The sequence below is a fragment of the Mauremys mutica genome, chromosome 8, assembly GCF_020497125.1.
Source record: "Mauremys mutica isolate MM-2020 ecotype Southern chromosome 8, ASM2049712v1, whole genome shotgun sequence".
Taxonomy (NCBI): Eukaryota; Metazoa; Chordata; order Testudines; family Geoemydidae; genus Mauremys; species Mauremys mutica.
Genome location: NC_059079.1, coordinates 61,967,711 through 61,994,015, shown reverse-complemented (window position 1 = coordinate 61,994,015; position 26,305 = coordinate 61,967,711). Strand labels below are relative to the sequence as shown.

Sequence of the window (26,305 nt, the reverse complement as noted above, 5' to 3'; positions counted from 1 at the left end):
GGCTTCGGCAGTGCTTTACCCCTCCCCCCACCGCATGGCTGGTACCATGAAAGCTTACTGCTAATCACCCCCCTTCCCCCCCTACCTCATGGCTGTTAGCTGGGAAGATCCCTGCTAACCAAACGCAAAAAAGCTCATCGCTATTTCACTCCTCCCCTCCCCCCGCTTGGCTACGTGCAAGGAAGGATTTTTTTTTAAGCAGCAGGCCACGAACCCAGTAGGAAAATGGCCATCTCTGTGTCCCCTTAATTAAATTCCTGATTTTCAACCAGGTTACCCTGAACGATATCACTCTGCTGAGGATAACACAGCGAGATAAAGAACGGATGTTTCTTGAATGCCAGCAATCACCGGGACCATACGCAGCTATGCTTTGCCATGCAATGATACCCGATTACTTGCTACATGCATGGCGTGGTAAAGTGTCCTACCATGTTGGACGGAACAAGGCTGCCTTGCCCAGAAACCTTCTGCAAAGGCTTTTGGAGTACCTCCAAGAGCGCTTCATGGAGATGTCCCTGGAGGATTTCCGCTCAATCCCCAGACATGTTAACAAACTTTTCTAAGTAACTTTACTGTCTGTGAATGCATCCCAAGTCCTCAGGGCAAATCAATCATTAAAAAACACTTGCTTTTAAACCATGTTTTATATTTACAAAGGTACACTCACCAGAGGTCCCTTCCATGGCTTCATTGTCTGGGATAGTGGCTTGGGAGGGCTGGGAGGGTAATTCCGTCTGGGTCAGAAAAAGCTCCTGGCTGTTGGGGCTAATGGAGTGCTGTGTGCTCTCTGCAAGCTCGTCCTCCTCTTCATCATCGTCATCTTCCCCGTCCGCATAATCCTCAGGCATGGCTGAGATTACCACCCCCACCTCGGAATCCACGAACAGGGGTGGGGTAGTTGTGGCGCAGCCCCCTAAAATTGCATGCAGCTCAGCATAGAAGCGGCATGTTTTTGGCCCAGCACCGGACCTTCCGTTTGCTTCTTTGGTTTTCTGGTAGGCTTGTCTGAGCTCCTTAACTTTCACTCTGCACTGCACTGAGTCCCTGCTATGGCTTTTTTCCATCATAGCCTTGGAAAGTCTTTCAAATACTTTTTCATTTCGTCTTTTGGAACGCAGTTCTGTTAGCACTGAATCCTCTCCCCATATAGCGATCAGATCCAGTACCTCCCGTGCAGTCCACGCTGGAGCTCTTTTTCGATTCTCAGGAGACTGCATTGTTACCTGTGCTGATGAGCTCTCCACGCTGGGCAAGCAGGAAATGAATTTCAAAACTTGGCAGGGCTTTTCCTGTGTACCTGGCCAGTGGATCCGAGTTCAGATTGCTGTCCAGAGCAGTCACAGTGGTGCACTGTGGGATACCGCCCAGAGGCCAATACCGTCGATTTGTGGCCACACTAACCCTAATCTGATATGGTAATACCGATATTAGCGCTACTCCTCTTGTTGGGGAGGAGTACAGAAACCGGTTTAAAGAGCCCTTTATATCGATATAAAGGGCCTCATAGTGTGGACGGGTGCGGCGTTAAATCAGTTTAACGCTGCTAAAATTGGTTTAAACGCATAGTGTAGACCAGGCCTAGATGAACATAATGGTCCCTTCTGATCTTGGAATCTACAAGAGAGCAAAGGGCATAGAATCAATTTGCAAGGCAGTGCTTTCTGAAGGCTGCACTGGCATTCAACTCTCCAGCTGTCCACCAGTGGGCAGCTGAGGTCATAACTGAATTCAGAACATTCAGAAGTGAAAAAATCAAAGCCTTTCCAAAGTCAGAATGCTCTAGATAAAGATTGCTGGATTTCCCACAGGATGCCAAGGCAATTAAACTGCTCAAGTGCTAAAAGTAGTTAAGCACTGCTATTTAAGTGGCGCCATGGCAAATCCGCTACTGGAGAGGGGAAGCAGAGATGGGGACGTTTTACATCCCATGGCCAAAGCGCCCGGCAGCTTGGGCAGGTGCAAAGAGCCGCCCGCGTGGGCTTGGGAGCTGGGGGTAGGGAGAGTTTGGGAAGCCCCGTTCTGCGCTGTCAGGAGGAGGAGGAGCCAGGATGGAACTGATTCTCCCACTCGGGGATCTGGAGACTCCCCTGGCTCCAGCTGCATAGATACAAGGAGGGGCTCTGGCCTGGGATCTGCGGGAGCTGGGACTAGACGAGCCCAGCGGTCCGTTCCGGCCTAATGTCTGTGACTGTGGGGAGCGGAAGGTCCTGTGACGGTACCTCCCATAAGGCTTTATGGAAATATGACATAACTGGAATATGTTTTGTGCTGCCTGTTCCGTGTAACATATCTCTGTAAAGGTTATGGTCTACTATATCTATTCATCTTATTTGTACACATATATCATTTTGTACTTGAGGTTAAGAATATTGGCCGTATACTTGCTTGATTTCTAAGTAAGCTTTATGAGGCATTTGGTCAGCTTCTTTAGGAAGGAATTCGCAAGGTTAAGTACCCGATCAGGAAGCACTTGGGGAACAATGCATCTTGGAATGCTCCAATCCACATAAGAAGTCTTCCTGGAGACATACAAGATACGATGTGGACAATGGCTTCTGCCTGCAAAGACTGTGAGTCATGCATGGACATGTGACTTGCCCGGGTGACTCCAGAACTCCATCTTGGAGCTGGACTTTGCATAGGAGTGAGGAGGGGGGTCTCCACCCACAAGAGAAAGTCTATTTAAACCCATGGGAGACCCCTCCATTTTGTCTTCAGCTAGCTAAAGAGAGAGCCTCTCCACCCCCCAGGATACATGGAAGAAACTGGAACAACGGGGTGTGAGTAATTGCTGGACTCAGGCTAAAAGGAGCTTAGTCTGTAAAAGGGAGCATTCTGGAACTGGTGAGGATCTTATCTGTATTCAGTGTTTGATTAGACATAGATTTGCGCATTTTATTTTATTTTGCCTGGTGACTTACTTTGTTCTGTCTGTTACTACTTGGAACCACTTAAATCCTACTTTCTGTATTTAATAAAATCACTTTTTACTTATTAATTAACTCAGAGTATGTATTAATACCTAGGGGAGCAAACAACTGTGCATATCTGTGTTATAGAGGGCGAACAATTTATGAGTTTACCCTGCATAAGCTTTATACAGAGTAAAACGGATTTATTTAGGTTTAGACCCCATTGGGAGTTGGGCATCTGAGTGCTAAAGACAAGCACACTTCTGTGAGCTGTTTTCAGGTAAACCTGCAGCTTTGGGGCAAGTAATTCAGACCCTGGGTCTTTGTTGGAGCAGACAGGAGTGTCTGGCTCAGCTAGACAGGGTGTTGGAGTCCTGAGCTGGCAGGGAAAACAGGAGCAGAGGTAGTCTTGGAATATCAGGTGGCAGCTCCCGGGGGATTTCTGTGATCCAATCCATCACAGATCCCTCCCATGACCCCGGTGGGGAAGGACAGACTCTAAAGCCCTGGCGAGACCAGAACTAGTCTGGGCTGGGGCATCCCATGGCTGGGCAGTCACACATTGGCTGGCTTGTGACTCATCTGCCCATTGTGACACGCCCCCTGCTGGCTGGCACAGCCTCATCCCCTCATTGCCAGGCTTGGCTCTTGGCTCATGCCACTGGGGAACGCTGAGCCAGCCGTTTCAGCTCTGCCACCGGTAGCACAAAGTGGGTGGCCCATATACATGCCGGCTTCTGCCCACTCCTGACTCCAGGTAGGAGAATCTTCTATTGCCCGCCTCTGCTTTTCCATTGCATCGCCAACCAAACCGAGCCTTCCCCGAGCTCCTGGCTGGGCAGCGGTCTGCCAAGTGCCCCGGTGCCAGCTGTCTAGCTTGGTGCCAGTGAGGAAGTGGGCAATGGCATGAGCACAGGAGGGAGTCTGGGGCAGCCAGACAGAAGAGGTCGCACCAGTCGAGCCCGGAGGGGACAGAGATGAGGAGGAGGGTTTGGTGGGGCTGATGGCAGGGCACGAGAAGGCAGCACAGGCTGGTAGATAAGGCATTGGGCTGGGATTCAGGAGAGCTGTGTTCAGTTCCCAGTTCTGCTGTAAGTCTTCTGTGTGAGATCAGGTGAGTCCCTGTCACTCTGGGCCTCAGCAAACTAGGGAGAGCAAGTCCCTGCTCTGCCGGGGGCTTGAGAGGTTAAATACAACAACACCCGTGTGCTCAGCCACTGCCATGATGCAGCCAGGTAAGAGTCCAGACAGGGAGGTAGCTGGTGGCCAACACGGGCCATGTGGGGGTGATGAAAGGCAAATGGGAAAAAGCATGAGAGGTGTGTGTCAAGGAGTCCCCGGGCAATGCTCTGGAGCTGCTCCCTATGAAGCCAATCAGGACTCTGTTGAAGTCTCCTCTCTGTGAGCAGACTGTCTTCTGGGCCAGAAGCTCACAGGGCTTCCACCTTCCTGGGTCTGACCTTGGAGCATTCAGCATCCTCTGCCCTTCCTTGCGCTTCCCACAGCGAGTCTGCCCAGGCCGGGTCCTGGGGAAGCCAGAGGGTCCTGCACCCCTACTTTGCAGTCAGACGTGACTCTCAGCCAGCCAGTAAAACAGAGGTTTATTAGATGATAGGAACACGGTCTAAAACAGAGCTTGTGGGTACAGAGAACAGGACTCCTCAGCTGGGTCTATTTTGGGGGACAGTAAGCCAGACACTCACATCTGCACTTCACTCCTCATCCCCAGCCATCTCCAAACTGAAAATCTGCAGCCCCTCCTCTCTGGCCTTTGTCTCTTTCCCGAGCCAGGAGGTCACCTGATCTCTTTGTTCTCCAACACCTTTAGCATCCCCTTGCAGGGGGGGGAAGGGCCCCAGCCATTAGTTGCCAGGAGACAGAGTGTCAGCCATTTATGCACACTGGCCTTTATCCCACCACCTAGAGACTTAAGAAATGCATAGGGGAAACTGAGGCACACCTACAGTATTCAGAAGAAACATTAAGAACAGTCACATTTCATCACAGTGAGGGAGTTGGAAAGTCTGTGGGAAGCTCCCTCTCTTGTGAACTCAACCACCCCCAGATGGTGTGGGTCCCTCACAGGCCTGAGGGTGCTGATCCGGGCTTTGCAAGCTACCCAGAGCTCTAATCCTGGCTCATTCCCAGGAAGCTGGGAGTGTGAGTGGTGAAGCTGCCAGCTCTGGGAATCTCCCTTCCCAGCACGAGGTTGCCTTGCAGCGGGGGGGAAGCCCACCCCAGGAGCTGGTGTTTGTTGTCCTCTTCCACAGAGCGCTGGAGTCTCAGCCGCTCCAGATCGGGGGGAAAGGGCCAGCTGTGAATTTGGAGCCAGATCCGGGTTTGGATCTCCACTGGCGCTGTGGAGCATTCAGATGTGGGGAGCTAGCTCCCGCCCGCGCCAGATCACAAAGTGCCACTTCAGCCAGCCGCCTGCCAGGCTCTGGCAGCGCCCTGTGTGGAGCTGCAGCTGGGCCCTCCAGAGCCAAGCTGCTGCTCCTTCTCTCTGCTGGCAAGCCGGCCGCAGCTCCTCAGCACCTGCCCTCTCAGCCCCACCTCAGCGCTCCTGCCTCCCCAATCTCCTCCCTGGCGCTGCACCTCGCCCCCTGCACCTGGCATGTCAGTACCCAGCGGGGCCGGGAGCCAAGCGCCCCGGGAGCCATCTATAAGCTGCTGATTCCCTCCTGTGCTGGGCTCCAGCCAATCCACAAGCCAGGAACTGGCCTTGTGACTCCCAGAGCAAGTATATCATCTCACAGCAGCAGCTCACTCTGCTCAACATCACTCCAGGGCCAGGAACTCGCTCCTACCTGACATAAGCAACAGTCTGAGCCTGCTCCAGCCCTGTTCCTAGTCCTGCTCCAGCCCTGGTCTTGCTCCAGCCTCGCTCCACCCATGCCCAGGCCTCCTGAGTCCACTCCAACCACTAGGCATGACAACCTCCATCACCTTGCTGACACCATCACTTCCATAGGGAATGGCACTGAGGTTGCCGGGGGAACAGGCATTCTCAGGTTGCCAGGAACCATTGTTCTATTTACCAGGACAGTCCGATGCCATGACAGTGCCCCTGAGCGCTGGAGAGGACTAGGGCTGCATTAGGACACCTGAAGTGCAGCTGCTGGAGAGTCAGCAGAACCACCCGGAGACAGCCACGCTTGCCTCCCAGCCCGGGAAGCCCAGAGGCCCAGAGCATAGACGTCGCCCAGAGAATATCTGCCAGCAGGAGACATTGGGTGAGGAATAGAGCCGTCCCACCCCCGGGACTGAGCCCTCTGGGCACTACAGAAATACAAAGGAGAACAGCAGCACTGGAGGATTTACAGGCTCCGTTTGAGGAGGGCTGGTTGGGTTGAGCCAGCAGTGAGTTCTCAGTAACACAGAGCTGCGCTAGTGATGGCAGATCTATTTTGTCTTCCCTACCTAGCACAGTTCATAACTTAGCACTGACCAGCTGCAAGGATCCTGGCGGGCCCTGGTATGGTTGTAGCAGCATTTTCAATGTTCGGGAAAAGCGAGATCTGTGCAATAGGCAACGTTGTTCCATCTGGGCACCAGCCAGCTCCTGTGCCCCAGAGAGCTCCCACAGCTCACACTGAACCAGGGACGAAGGGGGCAGGAGGTTGGAAGAGAAGGTACCAGCCTCCCTGCCGCTCTCCCACCTTCTGCTCCAGGGGTGTCTGAGCAACTCCTGCTGCTCACGAGCCCGCCCCAGCTCCCCTACCCCATTGTCCATCTGGGAACTGCCATGGCCCCAATATTCCTGGGGGAAGGGATCAGGGTAATTTCCCTGGGCAGGAAGAATCCTGAGTGGCTGGATCCAGGCTGTCTGCTGTGCAGCTTGTGAACCAGCAGAAGGAGAGGCAGGAGTGACCCAGGGGAGGCCGTTTGGCCTGCGGGATGGGGTGCTGGCCTGGGAGTCCAGAAACCTGGGTTCTAATCCTGCCTGTACTGCTGGATGACTTTGAGCACATCCCTTTGTTTGTTTCCCTGCTGGCTGCCTTGGCTAGTTAGAGTCTGAGCCCTATAGCCCAGGTATTGTCTGCAGCACCTGGTGCAACAGGGCCTGATTTCAGCTGGCATCTGTAGGTGCTGGTGGAACAGAAATAACTGGGCTGGCCCTGATGCTGAACGGGGCAGTCACCTCTCATCACTCACAAGCAATGCCTTGTCCTGGCTTCTTGCAGAATGGCTGAGGAAGTCCTCGAAGCCCATCTGTGTCTGGGAGGCAGGGGCGGCTCTAGGCACCAGCAAAGCAAGCAGGTGCTTGGGGCAGCCCATTTGCAGCGGCAGCAGGGATCCAGCATGGGAGCTGAGAACCAACAGGGGGCCCTGGGAGCTGTAGTTCCTTGGTTAGCTCCCTGCCTAGAGAGCCAGCCCTGGAGCAGGGAAAGAACTACATTTCCCAGCATTCCCTTGGCCACTACCAACAGGAAAGGGAGGGAGGGAGCTGAGACCTCATGCTGCAGCCTGCTGTGAATGGAGAGCTGCACTGTGAAGGGTAGGGATACCATATTTTAACATTCAAAAAATAGGACACTCCACGGGGAGGGAGGTTAGCCCTGCTCTGCCGCCATCCACTGCCTTCCAGTTCCAACCCCCTGACTGCCCCCCACAGAAACGCCAACCCATCCAACCACCCCTGCTCCCTGTCCCCTGATCACCCCATCCCGGGACCCCACCCCCTATCTAAGCACCGCTGCTCCTTGTCCCCTGATTGCCCCCTCCTGGGACCCCTGCCCCTAACTGCCCCTTGGAACCTAACCCCCCATCTAAACCTCCCTTCTCCTTGTCCCCGACTGCCCCCTCCTGAGACCCCCCCAACTTCCCTCCTAGGACCCCACCCCCTACCTGTCCCCTGACAAACCCCCGGGACTCCCATGCCTATCCAACCGCTGCCTGTCCCCTGACTGCCCCCCCAGAACCCCTGACCCATCTAACCCCCCCTTCTCCCTTCCCTTGACTAATCCTCCGAACCTCCGCCCCATCCAACCCCCCCCCGCTCCCTGTCCTTTGACTGCCCTCCCCGAACCCTCTACCCCTTCTCCAACCCCCCAGCCCCCTTACCGTGCCACTCAGACCAGCGTGTCTGGCTCTGCGTGGCGTTAGACACGCTGCTGCATACATGCTGCTGTGTTCCCCTGTGGAGCACACAGCCCCGCCCCCCCCCCCGAACGCTGCCGGCGTGGCGCGCTGAGGCTGCAGGGGTGGGGGGGAGCAGGGGAGGGGCTCTGGCTGCTGGAGGCCCCATGCGAGCGGCTCAATCTGGCTGAGCCGCCCTGTCAGCCGCACCACACTTTGTATTGTGAGAGAAATCCTGGCCCTTTTGAGAGTTTTACAAATTCCTCCCGGACGTCTATTTAAAACCCAAAAACCCAGACAAGTCGGTGAAAATACGGACGTATGATAACCCTAGTAGTATGCCTAAGGAGTAGGCTTTGGCCCAGATATCCCCTTCAGAAGGCTTCCCCAGACTGGATTAGGGATACTGGTGTGACCTCACATTGCAGCCCCCAAAGAAGGAATTGGGTGGACTAAATGGACAGTGCACCTCTCTATCTGAAGCCTAGCAAGGGAGGTACGTGGATCCCACCAGAAGTTAAAATGATAAGTAAGGGAGGGGAGGCTCTGGACCTGGACAGCTTTAGATACGGTACCAGGCACGTAGGAGGATTTCCACTTCTGAGCCATGGAAGCAGAAATTGACTTTTCCTTTCCAGATTTAGCTAATATTCAGAAAGGGAATCTAGCACCTGCCTTCCAGATTTGAACACCGCAAAATTCAGGAGTGCTCAAGCTCAACTCGGGCAGCTGTTACTTCATTTCTCCCAAATCAAATATACTGATCCACTGTAACTTGCTGTAGAAAAAGTAGGATAAAATTAATCAAGAAATGCTTCCCAGTGGTTATTAGGACTGGAATTGCTATTTTCAACAGCCATTGCCATTTTTTTTTTTAGTTTTAGTTGTTTAAAAGGAAGACAGTGATATTGCATTGGCAAATTCCCCATAGAAAGAAAGAGTGGAACAAAAGAATAATAAAGGCACCTCAACTTTTCCTCACTTATGTAGGACAGTCTTATAATATGCATCCAGATATCCTCCAATCACACAAGCTGAAAATTGTTCCACTTTACTGCAGTTCTGTAACCATATGGGAACCAATCCTGTCTGTTCTGTGCACATACAAAATTCCTGCTGAATGACCCGTCCTGGGAGCAAGTTACCAGTGACCCAGGGCTGGGGCGGAAGGAGGGTGCAGGTGGGAAGGGGGAGAGCCCAGAGCTGGGGTGGCAATGGGGTGTGGCGAGGAGCCCAGGGCTGGGGTCGGGGCAGCCAACATTTTTTTTGCTTGGGGCGGCAAAAAACCTAGAGCCGGCCCTGCAGGGCTGCATGGGCAATGCTAATTATAGCCAGGGGAAATTGGGAGGGAAAATAACTTCTATTTTAATTGTATGTTTTGCATGTTGTTGTGATTTTAGCCAAACTGTTCTAGTTACATTGTCTCAACTCATCGGAGTCACCAACTTTTCTTTAAATGCAGTAATGGGGAAAGAGTCATTTCTAGTTTGCTCTTCTCAGTTTGTATTTTCTTGTAACAGGGTTTTCTTTAAATCTAGACTTGTAACTGAGTGGTTGGTTAATCAGTCAGCTGGCTGGCTAGCAGGGACTTCAGCAGAGGAAGAGTCTGCCTGGATTCCAGCTGAAGATTCCTACAAGCAATGGAGGGAAGATGTTGTTTTAGACTCAGCAGAGTGTCTAGATTTGGTGATCAAAGACTCTGAGACTTGGATGAACAAAACCTAAGCGTTTGGGAACTTTCAGTTTCTTCTCACTATTTCTGTGGGGACTGAAAGATTTTAATTAGTTTTCTTTATTTGTGTTTATGTATAACTGTGAAGGTAATGTCTGTGGATTATAAAATAGCCATGCCATGCTGTAGCAATTAGATGATTATTTGTCTCTTTATCATAAGATTTTATAAAGTTATTTAATTACATTCATTTTAGTTCCTTTTGGGACTTGAATGGGGGGAGGTTGACCTTGTGCAATCCTTGCTGAAAATCCTGAGAGACTGAACTCTGGGTCTCCAGCTACTTTCTCTGGGAGTTGGGATTTTTTTATTTAAGGCACTGGAGACGGGAAATGAAGTGAGGTTACAAATTGGCTACCGAACAGACAGGGACTTGAGGGTTGCTCTGAGCTCACCTCTGAATTCTTTTGAGGAATATTGCCATTAGTTATAAAATAATGTGGTGTTATTGAATATTATTGAAACTGTGCACTGTATTAATATTATTAAGATAATAGAAACTTGTACACAGCGTTAGATCCCTATAGGACATTTTGGTCAGTGATGTGTCCCCTGTTGATAGTACGTACAGCAGAAATGAAGAAGGCTATTAGAATCTTTGGGCATGTGACTAATATGAGGCGGGTGAACAGAGAACAAAAAGATACGATTCTCTGTGAATCTGAAGACTCTTTTTTTGTGAGACACATAGGAAGGAAATGTGTGTTGCAGAAGCTAGAGCAGAAATGGGATGTGACTCCTATTCATTTTGAGGTTTTGTCATTTATATCCACTGATTCTGTGCCCAGAGTACCTCAGTGCAGGAATCAGGGATATTCAGTGTATTCTGTCAGAAGGTTCAAAACTGAGACACAGGCTGTGGTTACACCTGTGGCTGACAGACAGAGTAGGTGGTTAACAGATGCTACACCGGTTATAGACCGAGGTCCAGTAGAAGCCTCTATTCCTGCTGTGAGTCTCCCCCTGACATGCAACAGTTTTTGTTAGAGAGGGTGCTGAAATCTGCCAATGAAACTGTGACTGATGCAAAAATTAAATTGAAATGTGTTTTGGGTAGGTCACCCAGACCCAATGGAGAAGACGATTATCCTACTTGGCGAGTACAAGCCAAAGAGATGATGGAAGACAGTGAGATTTCTGACAAAGTCAAAAGAAGGAAGATTATTGAAAGTTTATTAACCCCAGCATTGAAGGTGGCCTTAGGAGCTGGTAACAAGGCATCCGCTGTAGAATGCTTTGATATTTTAGAGAAGGCATATGGAAGTGTCATAAACACATCTGAGTTTAAGGCTCAATTTTCTGAGACTCACTAGAGAACCACCATCTGCGTACCTGACTAGACTACACACAATAGCCCAAGAAGTTTAGTAGGCTGGTGGGGTAAAAGATATTGAATTAGATTCTTATCTACAAGATCAATTTTTCCGTGGTTGTTGGCATGAATCCTTATTAAATACACTCTTATTAAAAGGAATTAATTGTAGTGGTAGAAAAAAAGAGCGTCTTTAGCCCACAAAAGCTTATGCCCAAATAATTTTGTTAGTCTCTAAGGTGCCACAAGTATTCCTTATTCTTATGCCACTCTCCTTTTTGAGGTGAAATCCATTGAAAGGGAGCACTCTGATAAACAGAAGAGAAAACTTCAACAAGAACGAGAAGAAAAAGGAAGGCCATTGAGTAGGAGTAGTTTGCAGTTGATGAAGGCATATGAAAATACTCCCACTGCCCATGAAGAAGTCACTGCAAAAGACTGGAAGGAGAAATAGCTGCAGGCTGAGCAGCAGTTGGTAGGACTGCAGTTTACCCAGCCAAGTTCTGAAAAGTCCATTGCAGATACACGATTTACTCCTCAAAGACCCAAAGAATTTAATAAACAAGCAATGCCAAGATTTAACAGAAGAAATCCTTTATGTTTTAACTGTGGGCAAATAGGACATTTTCAAAATGAATGTCAGAATTCTCATAACCCCAATTTAATACATCAGCAGCTGACTGGTAGACATTCAAATCAGAGCAAGTCTGAGCCAGCAAGAAAATAAACTAACAACTCTCAGAGCAAGGCTGCTAGTCAATGGGTTCAGGAGACAGATGTTACTCAAATGGGTGTCAGTGAGGCCATCCGGCAGTTAGCGAGGCCTGCTTGTCATGGCTCTGTATAGCTAGATGGAGTAAAGAGTACTTGCCTAATAGATACTGGTTCTCAAGTTACTTGCATATGTGAAACTCTGTAATGAGCATTTATCTTATCAAAAGTTACAGGCAATTGGCAGTATAGTTCAGATAGAAGGGGCAGGAGGGCAAATGATTCCATACCTGGGATACATAACCTTGAAGATATGATTCCCAAAGTTCGTCTGTGGGACTAACAAACAACATGTGGTGTTGGTGCGTAAGAAGACTGGAGCTCTTGGGATGGTGGTGGATTATAGAAAACTGAACAGCATAACCCGAAAGGATGCCTCTCCATTACCCAGGATAGACAAAACCACAAAGGGATTAAGGTACCTAACTGCAAAATGTAGATCCCCCAGCCCCCGATCAGCTGCCCCCTCACCCTGTAGATGCCTGCGTGTGTGGGCATGTGTCCAGGCACCTGAGTCCTAACCTCAGAGCTTGTGGCCTGGCAGATCCCCATACTGGGCCTCAGCTGCAGGGCCTCAGCTGCTTGGCCTTTGCAGACAATTGGGTTCCCCCCCACAAACACAGCCAAGGTGGGGTGCTGCCTCCCCCCCTTGCACTCAGTAGCCCAGTGGTTGGAGCAGTCACCCACGACCTGGGGCACCGGGGTTCAAGCCACTGCTCCAAATGAGGCCAAGGTGCCGTCTGATGGCCCACCTCCCTGCTGCGTGTCTGGACCCCTGGGCCAGCATCTCCTCCACACTTGTTGGGGAAAAGCAGGGGCTGACATGGCTCAGTCTCCTCACTCCCAGAGCAGGTTCACAGCTGGGCCTCCCAACTGGAGCTAGATAAGGGCTGAGCTCCCTGGGCAGGCCGGGCTTAGCGCATGCCCTCTCCTTGGCATTTCCAAGGGGTGGCTCAGCAGGCTGGCCTCCAGGGAGCCTGCGTGGCAGCAGGAGGGCACATACAGTTAGGCACAGCTTGACAACACCTGAGCCCCCTTTGTGGATCGCCCCCTCCCTGGGCCTAAGTGCCCATCTGTGCACTGGGGGGCAGGGGGAGGGTATGTAACCCACACACCTTCTGGGTGTGGTGTTCTGGCCCATCTAGTGGCACTGAGCCCACTTGAGGCAGGGAGGAGTCTGCGCTACAGTCTTAGCTAAGCGCCTGTTGGCTTTTAGCTCATGCACTAAGCTCCCAAGGTCCCAGGTTCGATCCCAGACAAGCCCCCACTTGTAACGGCGACAGACCCTGGTCATCAGCAGGCGGGATCGAACCTGGGACCTGTGGAGCTTAGTGAATGGCTCTTAGCTAAGGCTGTAGAGCAGCCTCATTTTATCTCTCTCTAAGTAGTCTCAGTGTCACTAGAGCGGACAGAACACCACACCCAGAAGGTATGTGGGTTACAGGTAAATACAGGCAGGGATGAGGTGCTCAGATACTGCAGTGATGGGGAAGTCCTAGAAATAGTGAGAGAACGGGGTTCATTGGGACTTCTTGACTGTGTCTGGAGGCCCCCCTCAACTGTGGAGGGGACGTTAAGTGAGGGTTGCCGATTGTTCCCAGCCTGCTGCCTCCTTGTTGTGGGCCGAGAGACACAGCGCTGGCCTGATCTTCCAGGGCTCTCCTGAGCGCCATGGCTCTGACCTCTGCTTCCTTCCTTGCAATCATAGTCCTCAAAGGCTTGCAGCAGGACAGCAAGTCCTAGGTCTGCGTCCTGGCTTCTCAGACCATCCTGATCCTAGATGCCTTCGGGGACCAACCCCCCTCCGGCTGCAACCTACAGACCTTCGCCCGCAGGATCAGAAGGATGTGTGCCAGGTAGAGTCCAGTCATTGGAGCCGCCGGCTGCCCCCGCTCTGCTAAAAGCCAGCCCCCCTCCTTTGGGGTTCCGTGCACCGGAGCCTGCCCGAGTGGGGTGAAACACGTGGTATTTACGAGGGAGGCTTTTCCCATCACCCCAGACCCTGGCTTCTTCCCCATTGGCCGCTTGCCCTGTGCAATCCCTCCTCATAAAGAGCAGCCCCACTCCTCTGTTTCATTTTGAGGTGTTTATTTATGAAGATAGCGCAAGGAACAGACACATCCATTGGAAAAAACCATGTACACCATGAGGCTTCAATAACCCCATTTACAGTAATACATCAAGGTATAAAATATATACACACCTTGTCCTATACACAGAACATAGACTGTGCCACTGGATCCACAGCCCATACAGAGAGACAAGCCTCAGCAAGCATTGACATCTCTAAAAACATGTCAGGGCAAGATCAGGCACTTGCTGTTTGCAACACTTGTACAGTATAGACACAGGGTGAGGGCTAGACTCAGTGACCAGTGTTAGGTCTGCTCCATCTCTACCATCTGGGTTTCCATACACAGCTGCTCACCCTCAAAATACAGGCCAGAAGTAAGGTTACTATCCCATCACCAAAAAAGCCTCAGTGTAAAGCAGTGCTCTTTCCTGTGCCTGGGGGTGGGAGTGTGTGAGTGGGGGAGAAATCACACAGACGACTACACCAAAGGCCAGGCATCATCCCAGGGTAAAGCAGTGCTGTAGTGTAAGGTGGAGGAGCCCCTGGACTAAGAGTTGCAGGGCTGGGCACCAGAAGAATCTCCGGGTGGAACTTTGGGGTATGGCAGGGAGGGGTGGAAGGATCCCTGCTCTGGGTCAGTCCCAGTGCCAATGGCCCACTGCCTTTGCAGAGGCATGAGGCCATTGATGAAGGCCAGTCATCCTACTCCCCTGGGTCTCACAACCCAGCTGCCCCAGGAGAACAGCTTTGCCCAGGAACGTTAAAGCAAGCGACTTTGTTGTTAGGGCTGAAGGGGGTGGTGGGATGGGAGACGCTGACCCTGTGATAACACCAGTCAACGCAGAGAGAAATCTGACCCTTGTGCTCTTTGGGGGAATTGTACCTGAAATGGGGGTCAGCAGGAGGCATGATGGGAATGCAGCTGGCAGTGTGAGGGGGTGGAAGGCCTGATTGTAAAGGACCAGGAAGAAAGCAGGGTCCTGGGAGAGAGTCAGTGCCAGGACATCCCATTGCTCACGAGAATCCACCTTCCAAGTAGTGCAGCCACAGGTATGTGACCCTTATGCTGGGAAGCTCTTCCAAGTGAAGGCCCCTGCCTCAGGCACCCATCCCTGCCCAACATCAGGGCTGCAGAACAGGGCCCTCAAAAGGGGGTTACTACTATGTCCTGAGGAGCATGAGGGATGGGACCCCTCGGGACGACAGGCTTCCCCCAAGGCTTTGGGAGCTAAAGGAATCTCTGCTTCTGAACTGGACACTGTGCCCTGTCACCAGTGATGAGAGGGAACGGGGCTAACAGTGGCTCTGCGGTGCTAACAGCTAACTGGGGTCCTGAAAGGGGTGAGCCATGGGGTGCTAGTCCTTAGTCAGCCCTGCCCCTGCAGCGCACATGGTAGCAGATGGGGCAGAGTGAGTCCCAGCTTCAGGAGGATACCACAGCCAGTGCTGCGAATGGAGCTGCACAGCCCGTACAGCCCGGAGAGGACAAGGGTGGAGCAGTTGGGAGGCGGGGGGGAGAGCCTGGCAGGAGTCTAGAGAGAACGCAGAGCAAATAGTGCAGAAACAGCGAGTTCAATAGTCTCCATTGTCAGTTAGGGCATCCTCCCTGGGCCTGTCCCCCCTGGAGAGCTCTGCATGAGCAGATAAGGGAACAGGGCCCCTGGGTGCCATGCTAGGGGTACATGCAGTGCCTTGCAGTGTAAACAAAAAGAAAGTCATTCCAGGGAGGCAGCTCAGACTTTAACTTACATCATCTCCCCACTGGTCAATTTCACCATCGGTCTGCAGGAGGCACCATTGCTGCAGCGGCCCTGAGGGCTACCTACACTGACCTGTCCCGCCCCCTTCTTGTGCAGTGGGTAGGGAATGTAGCCAATGGCCTGTCAAGTCTTGGATGGTTTCAGGGCCAGAACCAGGAATGGAGAGAGACGAGGTGGGAGCAGGGTGGGGAGAGGTTGGTGGTCAGATGCAGATGCCATTTGTAAGGGTGTAGGTTACGCATCCATAAATGAGTGTGTGTCTATGGGTCTGACTCTCGCAGACCCACAGACACTGCAGTGACAGGGCAGGATCAGAATCAGGGCTAGGGAGATGCAGCTCACTGCAGTTCCCAGGCCTGCATCCACCTTGGGCTCCTTTCAGCCCCTGAATTACAGGGCTACAGCCCCACCCCCGGGTGCTGGTGCCAACACCAAGGAGACTCATGGGAGTGAATTTATCTCCTGAGCCCTCGCTGTCCTGCCCTGTTATCTGCTTCCCAGAATAGACACACCCAATTAAACTCTCCCAGCTCACACACTGTCACCGTTACTGTCACCCACTGCCCTCCATGGAGGCATTTGTTCCTCATCTCCCCACCTTACATGGTAACATCAGGATGACTGTACCCAAAGGGACCTCTTGATTTGTACTGTCCTTTTGCCTGTGCTGCTGCCTGAAAGCACAATCACGTGCAATCACTAGCAGGCAGATTCTGAAGACAAGGAACAAATATGACTACTTAGTTCTTCCAAGAGGCTAACACGCCCAGCTACTAAGGACAGCAGGGGTACATCGGGGGTGTGCTTTGAGTTACTGGCCCCCAGAAGGGGTGCAGCATATATAGTTTAGGGGAATGTGCTTCCCCTTTGATTGTACATTACAAAGCTGCCTCTTATTCCCACGATTAAGCGGCATTGTGCTTTCAGCTGGAGCTGTTCCAGGATTTGCTCCCTGGTTAAGAGGAAGGATAGTTTTGTGGCTAAAAATCCAGGGAGCAGATCCTCAGCTGGTGTAAACCATCCTCGCTCCTTCCATGAAGCTGTGACCATTTTCACCAGCTCGGAAAGAAATGGACATTAACCCGGCGACTGGGAAAGGGTCCCTGTTAGGGGCCGTTTCAGCCAAACACAAGTTGTATACAACATGAGCTTTGGGGAAACGCCATACCCCTGCTCTCACATGGGTCCTGAATATGATGCCACAGGAGGCTCTTGTTAAATTAGGATTAAATGCAGCCAGATCATGGTAAAATTGGTCACTGCATGGTTCCAGACAAGGAGCCATTCCCAGGTGACCACAGCCAGCGTCAGGACCAGGAGGGTCGGGGGGCGCACACCGATTTCATTAAATCTCAGAGGGCCCCACTTCCCAGGTCCTCAGCTTCAGCTGAATCAGCGTCAGGCTACGTCAGTGCTTTCAAGAATAGGCGGCCAGGGGGTTGGCCCGGGCCCTTCTGGGCTTGCAGCAGGATTATTGTGGGCTCGAGAGCCATTCCGATGCCCGCCGGCCCATGCTGGCTCAGGGTGGCATTCGGAGCTCCTCTTGACAACCTGCAGACAGGGTCCACATGTAAGAGTCCGGGTCATGATTTTCAGAGCGGCTTGTTGGTTCAGGGGCCCAGCCCATGACCCCTTAAAGAGAAAGCCCTGAGCAGCCCCTGCCTGGAGGTCAGGCCCCTTTCAAGTGTCAAGTTGGGCCTCCAACAATCAGAGGCCTTTTTTTAAAGGCTAAGGGGGGCATTTTTCAAGCAGCGCAAGGTGCGGTATGTCACACTGCAATAAGGCAAGACCTGAGCAGCTCAGCAACGCAGGTGTCGGCAGAGTGTGCGTTTCCAGGACAGATTCAAGTTTCAAAATCATTTTAAAAAAATGGCTCAGACCGTGAGGTAGCTTAACCAAAAGAACCCCCTCATATGATACCCGCCCAATGAAAAAAGACCACACATGCACACACAGCTACAGTACAACACAGCCCCCGCCTGCCCTCCCTGCCACACAGGGAGAGGAGCAGGCAGGGGCACCTCAAAGGAAGGGCTTTGCCCAGCACATGGGAGCTGACAGTGGACACACGCCAGGTGCTCTGTACTGGATCATCTGATGCCGGCTGGCTGGGTGCCAGCCATGCCTTGGCACAACGTAGAAGGAAATTTCCATCTTTCAACCTGCTTGTTCCTATTGACCTCCTGTGGGGTTTCACTGGCCACGAGATGCAATTGCTTGGTGTGAGACAGAGAGGCCCAGCCACCATGAGGGCTCAGTCTTGCAACGTGCTGCGGGTCACTGGAGCGGAGTTGCCTGGGATTAGCCCCAAGGGAAAGAACCGGGGAATCCCAAGAGGTGGCCACTGGGCTACATGCAGGTGAAATCTTCCCTTCTCATGCAGCGACTCCCACTGAGCGCCTGATCCAAAATCCATGGAGGTCAATGGGAGACTTTCCGCTGGCTTTGGATCAGGCTCTTAACGATCAGATGAAGCCCCATTAAAGTAGAGACACCACTGCCCTGGCTCCCTCCTGCCCCCAGAGCCATTCACACCTGCCAAGGTGGAGCGGATGTCAAGTGTTACCCCATGAGAGCAGCTGCATTAGACAGCCGTTGTGACAAGCAGAGAGACAGACATCCTCCTCCAGGGTACAGACCACCCACCCACGCACCAGCTACACGAGTGGCAACTCAAAGCCCCTAGCTCCCATCCTCTTCATTTCAGACAATTCACATTTGCTTGTCCCTCTTGTTGCCAAATGGAAAAAAATTCATCTTTTCTCTCCCAGCCAGTTTAATCCTGTTCTGTCGGGGGGGATGTTGGATATAATCCACTCTCTCTTGATGGCTGGAATGCATCACTTTAACTTGCATTCTCCTTCCCTATGGCATCAGCAGAGCTCTGGGGACGCTTCTCCTTTCGTTGGTGGCAGGAGTGGGAGCATGATGGGTGGTTGTCATGCGTAGCTGAGCACTGTGTTTGGATCCCACCAGAGCCAGCACTCTGGCAGGACTTCAGAGCTCCCCATCCCGGTTAGTAGCCAGATGCTCAGAGGCATGATGGAAATAAACACATTTTCCCACCTCAGAAACAGGGCTTTGGTTCCACAGAGCAGCAGCAATTGGAGGCAATTTTTAGTTTGTCCAGCAGGGGGCGATCAATCACTGTTTTTGTAGGGTTTGCTACTACAAGACGGCAGCTGGATTATCAAAAGGCAAAACAAATAAATAAAGAGGCTGCTGCTCTTTAGAAAGTTGAAACATTTCCCATCCAGTTTATATATTTGAATGAGGTCAAATCTGGGGTAAGAACCCCTTGGTGTTGTCCTTAGAGCTGCCATGTAGAAGGACACCAGGGGAAATCACCTGTTAACCAAGGATACTGAAAGTCTTGGATCCCAGAGAACACACAATCTGTTGCTGATGGAGTTAGCTGAAGAGCCAACACTTCACCACCCCCAGCACATTGACTGGCCTCAGTCTGTAAAATCAGACTCCAACTGCCGCTTCTTATGTGACGTGCGGAGTGACACAAGAAACGCACCCGGGGGAAACGGCCAGCCTGCTGCGGTTCCCTCAGGTCCGTTTCGTGGCAAGTTCTGCACCCCCAGGGTGTTAAGCAGCAGCGAGAAGCTGGCTGACGAAGGGTCCGACTGCACTGGGCGTTGGCTGCATGGGACTGGGACGCCTTAGCCAGTCATTAGGGGAGGAGGGAGTGAAGGTAGCAAAAGAGCCCAGTGAAAGTGAGTCCATGTGCTTTGGGGAGTGCAGCACTGTGGGATGCCTACGTGGCTCTGGCAGCTGCAGGCACTTGGCTGCGGATGCCCCAGAGGAAGAGGCACTCAAGCATGGCGGGAGATGGTGGCGAGAGACCTTACGGAATTTTGACCATTATAAACCCCAAATCTAGGGTGACCTTGGTGATTTAGTGTCTTGTGCCAGACTGGCAGTGCAGGCGGGTGGCAAGCAGAGCATGGGCAGGCCATGGGCAACCCCTCATTGCCCCCCCCAGCTCTGCTAATGCACCTCAAGTCTCGTGGGCCCTTCACGCTACCCCCATCCTCCCCTTCGTCCAGCTCCATTCTAGCCCTGCCCCGCTCCCTGCTGCAGATCCCGTCCAGAGCGCCCCACGCCCTCTGCCTTTGCCAATGCACCTCTCTCCTGACCATATAACCACCCCTTGCCCGTCCTTCCACCCACTACTCCAATCCCGGACCTCTCCCAAGCCAGGCCCCACAGGCCGGCAGACAGGGAACTGCCCCAAGCAAACCTAAACCCCTCCTGTGAGATGGTGCCGAGAGCTTAGCCCTTTTCCCGGCATTAAAGCCTTTCCCGGCTATTAAAAATCCCCAACTCCCAATCCGTTCTCAAGGCTGCTTAAAATATTCTTTAAAACCCCACTCTGAAAGTTTCGATCCCTTCCCTCAGCAGCTGGGAACAAGCTAGTCCCATGCACAGCAGAGATGGCACCAAGCCGGGTGTCCAAATGGGCAGTGAGGGGCCCACAGGGAAGAGCGAACGGACCAGCGTGTGATTAAGGCTCAGTCAGGTCAGGGGGTGCCCAGAGTGAACAGAGCCCGAAATTCCGCTTTTCCTTGGAAACGCCCACAGGGATTTTTCCCGATGTGCCAGCTTCCTTCTCTCCACCCCGGGGCAGAACAAGGTGGGTCAGATGAAGAGGTTGACAACTGCCAGGCATCATGTGGATTTGGTCAGGAGACCCAGCGATGGAACTGCTGCCGGAGCCCCTTGCAAGGAGCCCCAGTGCAGTGCTGGGCCTGGGAAGCCGTCTCTGGGAGCGGGTCATTCCCCAGCGGTGCTCCATGCACCCTGCTGGTGCCAGGCTGGGGTTGGCCCTGAGCGCGGCGCTGGGGTGATTTTTGGACAGTACACAAGCCCCCTCCGTATTTTGGTACCGGCTGGCACAACCCAGCTCTGCTGAACGACGAGGTGTGGAGAGGGGCCTGCAGCCGCTTCCAGAGGGAACGAGACCCCAGGCACCAGGGCGGTGCGGAGGCCAGCAGCAGGATGCAGGTGGCAGGATCCCTCACGCACATCCAGGCTCTGGGGTGTGGGGGGTGCTGAACGGGCTGCGGAACAGACTGGAATGATCCCGTTGGGTCTCTCAGCTTGGGGTCCTCCCCGTGGCTGGCAAGGCCATGTCCCGAAGCACTGCCTGGCCACGCCCCGGGCAGCAGAAAGCCCTATGCACCATGGAAACCCAGTGCGGGGCTGGACGGGAACGACGGCCCCTAGCTGTGGGAGCTGGCAGTGCACAAAGCCCCAGCTGAGATGCCATCACCCCAGAGTCCTGGGAACTGGAGCACACACAGGCCAGGCCGCTCCGAGGTCTTCACGGCCAGGGAGAGGGTCTGTGGCCTGGGCCCGCCAAGGAGCCTGAGAGTCGTCCTGGCTCCGGCCTTTCCAGCACCTAGGTCGGGCCATTCAGGAATTTTCTCCTGCTCCAGAGCTTCATGGTCAGGTCGCTGGGGAAGGAAGAGAGAGAGGAAGTGAGGCCGGGGGCTGCTCTTGCCTGGGGGCCCAAGCTAGCTCTGCCCAGACCTGTTGAGTTCCCAGATACGGACGGAGGTCCTGGCAGCGGCGTAGAGCATGATGCCGGTGGGGTTGAGCGTGATCGGTTGATCTAGTGCTCGCCCTGCACGCTGGTGATGGTGCAGGTCATGGTCCCGGCACAGGCGTCCCCGGAGATCACCTGACCCGAAGAGCTAAGCCAAAGAGATAGAAACAGGTGAGCCTCAAGGCAGAGACCCTCGGGGGAGGGAACGGGTAATTTTCATTGTGTGGAATGGAAGATCTAACCCATTGTGGACTGATTAGAAGGCTGTAGAGTGTCTGTCCCCAGCCATCTAGAGGCTGAAGCAACGCCACTTCCTGACCACATGCAATGCTAGTGGTGCCAGGATGAGACCCCCTCTCAGTCCCACATCCCCTCAAGCCAGGAGCAACAGCACAGCAAGGGTGACCCAGGCAGCAGCTTTCGGGGGCATCCCCAAGGGAGGTGCCTTGTCGAGCAGCCAGCCAGACCCATACCAGCAGGTATGCCCGCTCCACGCCTGGGGCGGAGTGACACAAACCCAACCCCTGGCCTGGAGTTGATGTTGACAGGCAGCCCAGGTGCGTTCCCCCCAGTCAGATTTTAGGCCTGGGGAGGGACTGCAGGCAAAGAGACATCTCAGTCTGTGACTGGGCACCAGAGAGAGGGGCTGATTCGCTGGGGTCTGGAAACGGTGCTGGCAGCTGCTCCATCAAAGCAATCATAGGGTGCACGGTGGCCCCTGAAACAGATGAGAGGAGCAACTCCCCTGAGAGCAGAGCACCAAGCCACGGGCAACCAGCACTGCAGCATTCCTAGACTCAGCCCTGCAGACCGGACCGGCTTCCTGGCCTTGCAATGCTGCCCTGGGTGCAGGACGCTGGCAGGGCAGTGTGTCGAGCTTGGCCAGGCCCCCAGAGCAGCCTCAGTGCACCAGGTACCTATGTGAGGGTGTGGACGCACTTGGCCGAGTCCCGGATGTCCCCACCTTGATGTAGGAAGTGGAGATGGTGAACACCAGCCCTGAGTGGCTGCAGTACTTGATGGACACCACATTGTTGAGGTGGCCCTTCAGCGAGGCGATTTCCTGGCCCGTCACCAGGTTCCACATTTTGCAGCTCTGGTCTGCGGGAGGAGGCAGGAGCACATGACACTGCGGGACCTTCCCATCCTCAGCAGAGGACCCCCACGGCTCCCCACCACACACACACACACACACACTGCCTCCCCCTGCTCCAAGGAGTCCCAGGGGCGAGAGGGGAACTCAGTCCTCGTGGCCCATCCAGCCCCTGGCATCCCGGAACTGCCGATAGGGGGAGGGTCTATTAGTGCCAGGTGCGAGGTGAATATCTGGCCACTAGAGGCTGGGCAGAGGCCCCAACAACTCGCTTCATGGATGTCACCACACAGCTGTTCAGCCTAATGACTCGTGCAGCATTGCTGCCCTCTGCTGGGGAGACCCAGAACTGCATCGGCCCGTTGTGGCGTTTGGGGCTCTCAGGCAGGCCGGTGCAGTCCAAGCAGGAGGCTCGTGGCCTGTCCCCGCAGTTCGGGGCAGCTCAGCCCCTCCCCGGGGTAACAGGCTCACTCCCCACTGACCACACCCAGAGCTCAGCAGCCAGCCCGCCCCCAAGGCACGTACCTTTGGATCTGGAGAAGAGCAGCTCATCAGTGCCGTTCACGCAGAGAACGGGCTTGGAGCGTCCCTCCAGCACGGAGATACACTGCAATGGGGCCGTCCGGGTGCTCCTGGCACCGCCCATGGGGTTAATGAGGCCCCTTCCGTGGGAGAGAGAGAGCAAAGGCATCAGCAGGGTGACCCAGGACGAAGCCAGATGCCGCCCCGCGAGGCTGCCAGGGCCTGCTAGTGAGGCTCTGGAGCAAAGCAAACCACAGACAGAGGCTGCGGGGCAGCCTGCTCCCCAGACAGGCCCCCTGGGGGCAGATCACAGCCCGCTGGTGCTAAGGGCTCAGGGACTTGTGCAGACCCTGCCTTGGCTGGGGGTGGGGGACGGTGAGACCCCAGCTGGGACTGCCGGCCCCCAGGGCAGGGTGGGGATGGTAGAGGGGGCGGCGAAGGCCCAGCTGGGACTGCCAGCTCTGGGGCCATTCCCGGCACCAGCCATGGGAGTTACCATCTGCCATTCACTGCTCTTGGGGCTGGGCTCCCTGGCAATTCACCCAGGGCCGGCTCTAGGCACCAGCAAACCAAGCACGTGCTTGGGGCAGCATATTTTCAGGGGCGGCATTCCAGACACCTTTTTTTTTTTTTTGCTTTGGGTGGCAAAAGCCTAGAGCCAGTTCATCATAAACCTTGTTCCTGAGGCCTCAGTAGAAATGGGGATGTTCACCAGGCAGCACGCAGGTGCGAAGGACTTGAGAGGGAGGTGGCGGACATGCCCTTTTGATGCCCATGCCTGAGCACATGGGGAGAGCGGGGGTGCAGGCACCGCCCCGTGGTACTGCTGGCAAACATCTGCGACTCACGTGCCCTTGGTGCACACGCCCCTACAGTGGAACGTCTGCAGGCACAGCCCAGCCTGAAGAAGCTCAGCTCCTATGTAAGGGAAGTCACCGTTTTTTTTACAAGAGCTGGAAACTGACATTGCATAAGCCAGGAACTCCTGATCGACCGTTAGGTTCCTCCTGGAGACCAACCCATCTAGCGCAGACAATGCGGGGGACAAAGGCTGAGCTGAAGCTAGATTCATGCTCTCCAGGATGCCAGGGCACCCTCATGCTCTAGCTGAAGACGGCCTGGGAGTTTCCAGCATTGCCCTCCTGCCGTTTGTCTCTGGGAGCCCTCGCCCCACAGCCTGACCTGTCTGTTCTCAGGGGCCATGTGCTGCCAGGTGCACATCCCCAGCGCAGAGTCCCTTGTTTAATGCCAGGGGATGGCAACTGGGAAGGAAATGTACTGCCATGCCAAGCCTGGGAACGGGCTGGTGATAAGGCCCTGGGGCACCTGGCATGTCAGTACCCAGCGGCGCCGGGAGCCAAGCGCACCCTGGAGCCATCTGTAAGGTGCTGAGTCCGTCCTGTGCTGGGCTCCAGCCAATCCACAAGCCAGTAACTGGCCCCGTGATTCCCAGAGCAGGTATATCAGTTGCTACCTAGCACAGTTCATAACTTAGCACTGACCAGCTGCAAGGATCCTGGCAGGCCCTGGTATGGTTGTAGCAGCAGACTCAATGTTTGGGAAAAGCGAGATCTGTGCAATAGGCAACGTAGTTCCATCTGGGCACCAGCCAGCTCCTGTGCCCCAGAGAGCTCCCACAGCTCACACTGAACCAGGGACAAGGGGCAGGAGGTTGGAAGAGAAGATGCCAGCCTGGGACCCAGGAGACCCATGGTCATTTCCCAGCTCTGCCACAGATGCTCTGCGTGCCTTCAGGCAAGCCCTTTATTCCGTCTATACACTGGGGGGTAGCAACCAGGCCCTGCCCTGCAGGGGGCGGTTAGAATAAATGCAATCGAGGTTGGGCAGTGGGGATGAGGGCCAGGGTGGTGCCTAAGACAGACCGAAAGCAAGAGGGAGCTACAGAGCCGGTGGTGAGAGGGGTTTGGCCTTTGACAATCTGCTCTGGGTGCCTGGGCTGTCAGATCCCAGCCACCCACTGGCATTGCCAGACCTCCCTGATCTATGGTGCTGCTGCTCTCCCTGCTTCTAGGAGTCACTGCCTCCCCCTGGGCCAAGATGCCCACAGCAATCATCTCCTGGGGCTGCCGTGGCACTGAGCAGCTAGCAAGGCCTGAGACTCAGCTTTGGGGGGGAGGGGGACTGCTCTTAAAGCAGCTTGTGTGTTGTTGCCATGGTGGGAGGGGCAGGGCCGGATTAACTTTTTGTGGGCCCAGCCCCAAACATATTTGTGGGACCCCACTGGGGAAAAAGGGCATGTGATGGGGGGCAATCTGCAGAGCGAGGGGCCAGTTGGGGGCAATGAGGCACAGTGGGAGTGGCCCCACTCAGTCCAACACAAGGGCACTGTTTACAAACCCAAAACTGCTAGACGCACACTGGCCTGCCCAGCCCTGCACTGCCAGCGTGCCCCTTCCACACTGCCCCCCTGCCCAGTGCCCTGCCCTTATGCCAGCGCCCCCTCACCCAGAGACTTACCCACAGATCCCTATGCCCAGCGCCCCCTGCCTAGAGACCCCTCCTGCTGACCTCCCACAACTGCACAGCACCCTGCACACCATACCCCCTGCCCAGCTCCCCCACCCACAGATCCCCTACTGTCCAGCACCCCCTCACAGTCCCACCATCACAGCTATACAGTGCCCCATATTCCTGAGGGAATCCTGCATCAAACTCCGTGCATAATATTTTTAAATTCTGATTTTTTTTTAATAATAAATAAATGTGGAAGTTCCACCATGGCAGTGGGGAGCACAGGGCACTGGCTGCATGGAGGTGGGAGAATAACCTGCAGCCTTCCCTGCCCCCTGGGACAGGGATTTGGCAGTGAGACGGAACCTGACCCTGACACAGCACATCCTGTTTTCTGTACAACGGTGAGTGCTTGCAGTGGGCCAGGGAGGGGAAATGGGAGAAGGATTGGGGGGGAAGTGGGGAAGAAAGGGGGTGTGATGGGGAGGGGGATGTGGGAGGGAGAGGAGGGGAAGAGGGAGTGGGGAAGAGGATGGGATGGGGAATGGTGGGAGAGAAAAGGGAGCCCAGCATGCAGTGTCCTGTCAGTAGCAGCAGGGGCTCACCGGTTAAGCAGGCCCATCTCAACCCTCCCCCTTCCCCCACTCCTGTAGAGCCCCACACCACCTGCACCCTGACCACCCTGACGAACCTCCTGCACCTGGACCCCTGCCCCACTGAGCTCCAAACAGCTGCACCTGGGCCTCCACCCCACTCCCCCAGCTCCCACTGCTGAGCCCCATCCCCCCCACACCCAGACCCTGCACTGCTGAGCTCTGAACACCTTTACCTATACCCCCATAGAGTCCCATTGCCCCTAGACACAGAATCCCCAATAAGCCCCTGTGCATCCAGATCCCACACTGAGTCGCCCACACCCAGATTCCCCCCCATAGAACCTTCTCACCTGGATTCACCCACTAATAAATGTGCTCCCCTGCACTTGGATCCGGCTGGGCCGAGCCTGCCTGCCCAC

General features: G+C 54.2%; 2 protein-coding genes and 1 long non-coding RNA gene across 5 annotated transcripts in view; 1 reads left to right on the top strand and 2 right to left on the bottom strand.

Moving 5' to 3' along the window:
• Positions 1-5,852, bottom strand: part of ALDH9A1 (aldehyde dehydrogenase 9 family member A1) — a 46,080-nt gene extending 40,228 nt beyond the window's left edge. Inside the window, exon 1 of the mRNA XM_045026596.1 lies at positions 5,723-5,852. Coding sequence (XP_044882531.1) covers positions 5,723-5,729 — 7 coding nt within the window. The 5' untranslated portion in view covers positions 5,730-5,852. The remainder of the gene's footprint in view (positions 1-5,722) is intronic.
• LOC123375588 lies at positions 3,534-11,802 on the top strand. 3 transcript variants are annotated; one of them, XR_006581523.1, is made up of 5 exons: positions 3,534-3,672; positions 5,957-6,148; positions 9,533-9,814; positions 10,784-10,935; positions 11,322-11,802. It is a non-coding gene; the product is annotated as an uncharacterized LOC123375588 (long non-coding RNA). The 3 variants fall into 3 exon arrangements; XR_006581521.1 differs by lacking the exon at positions 10,784-10,935 and having other exon boundaries at positions 11,322-11,789; XR_006581522.1 differs by lacking the exon at positions 11,322-11,802 and having other exon boundaries at positions 10,784-11,295.
• A 9,369-nt stretch (positions 11,803-21,171) lies between these two features.
• LOC123376311 (kinesin-like protein KIF21B) lies at positions 21,172-22,942 on the bottom strand. The gene is made up of 3 exons (XM_045028237.1): positions 22,822-22,942; positions 22,168-22,304; positions 21,172-21,351 (listed from the first exon to the last, which is right to left on the bottom strand). Exons 1-3 carry the CDS (start codon positions 22,940-22,942, stop codon positions 21,172-21,174), a joined length of 438 nt encoding a protein of 145 aa, XP_044884172.1.
• Between the last annotated feature and the right edge of the window lie 3,363 nt (positions 22,943-26,305).

Bases quoted from the DNA above. Each gene is read 5' to 3' on its own strand.
- LOC123376311 (XM_045028237.1), bottom strand. From the start codon at position 22,942: ATGGGCGGTGCCAGGAGCACCCGGACGGCCCCATTGCAGTGTATCTCC. The intron at 22,305-22,821 runs GTACGTGCCTTG...CTCCTCCCGCAG, and splicing joins GCTCTTCTCCAGATCCAAAG to ACCAGAGCTGCAAAATGTGG. The intron at 21,352-22,167 runs GTGGGGACATCC...TCTTTGGCTTAG, and splicing joins TCTCCACTTCCTACATCAAG to CTCTTCGGGTCAGGTGATCT.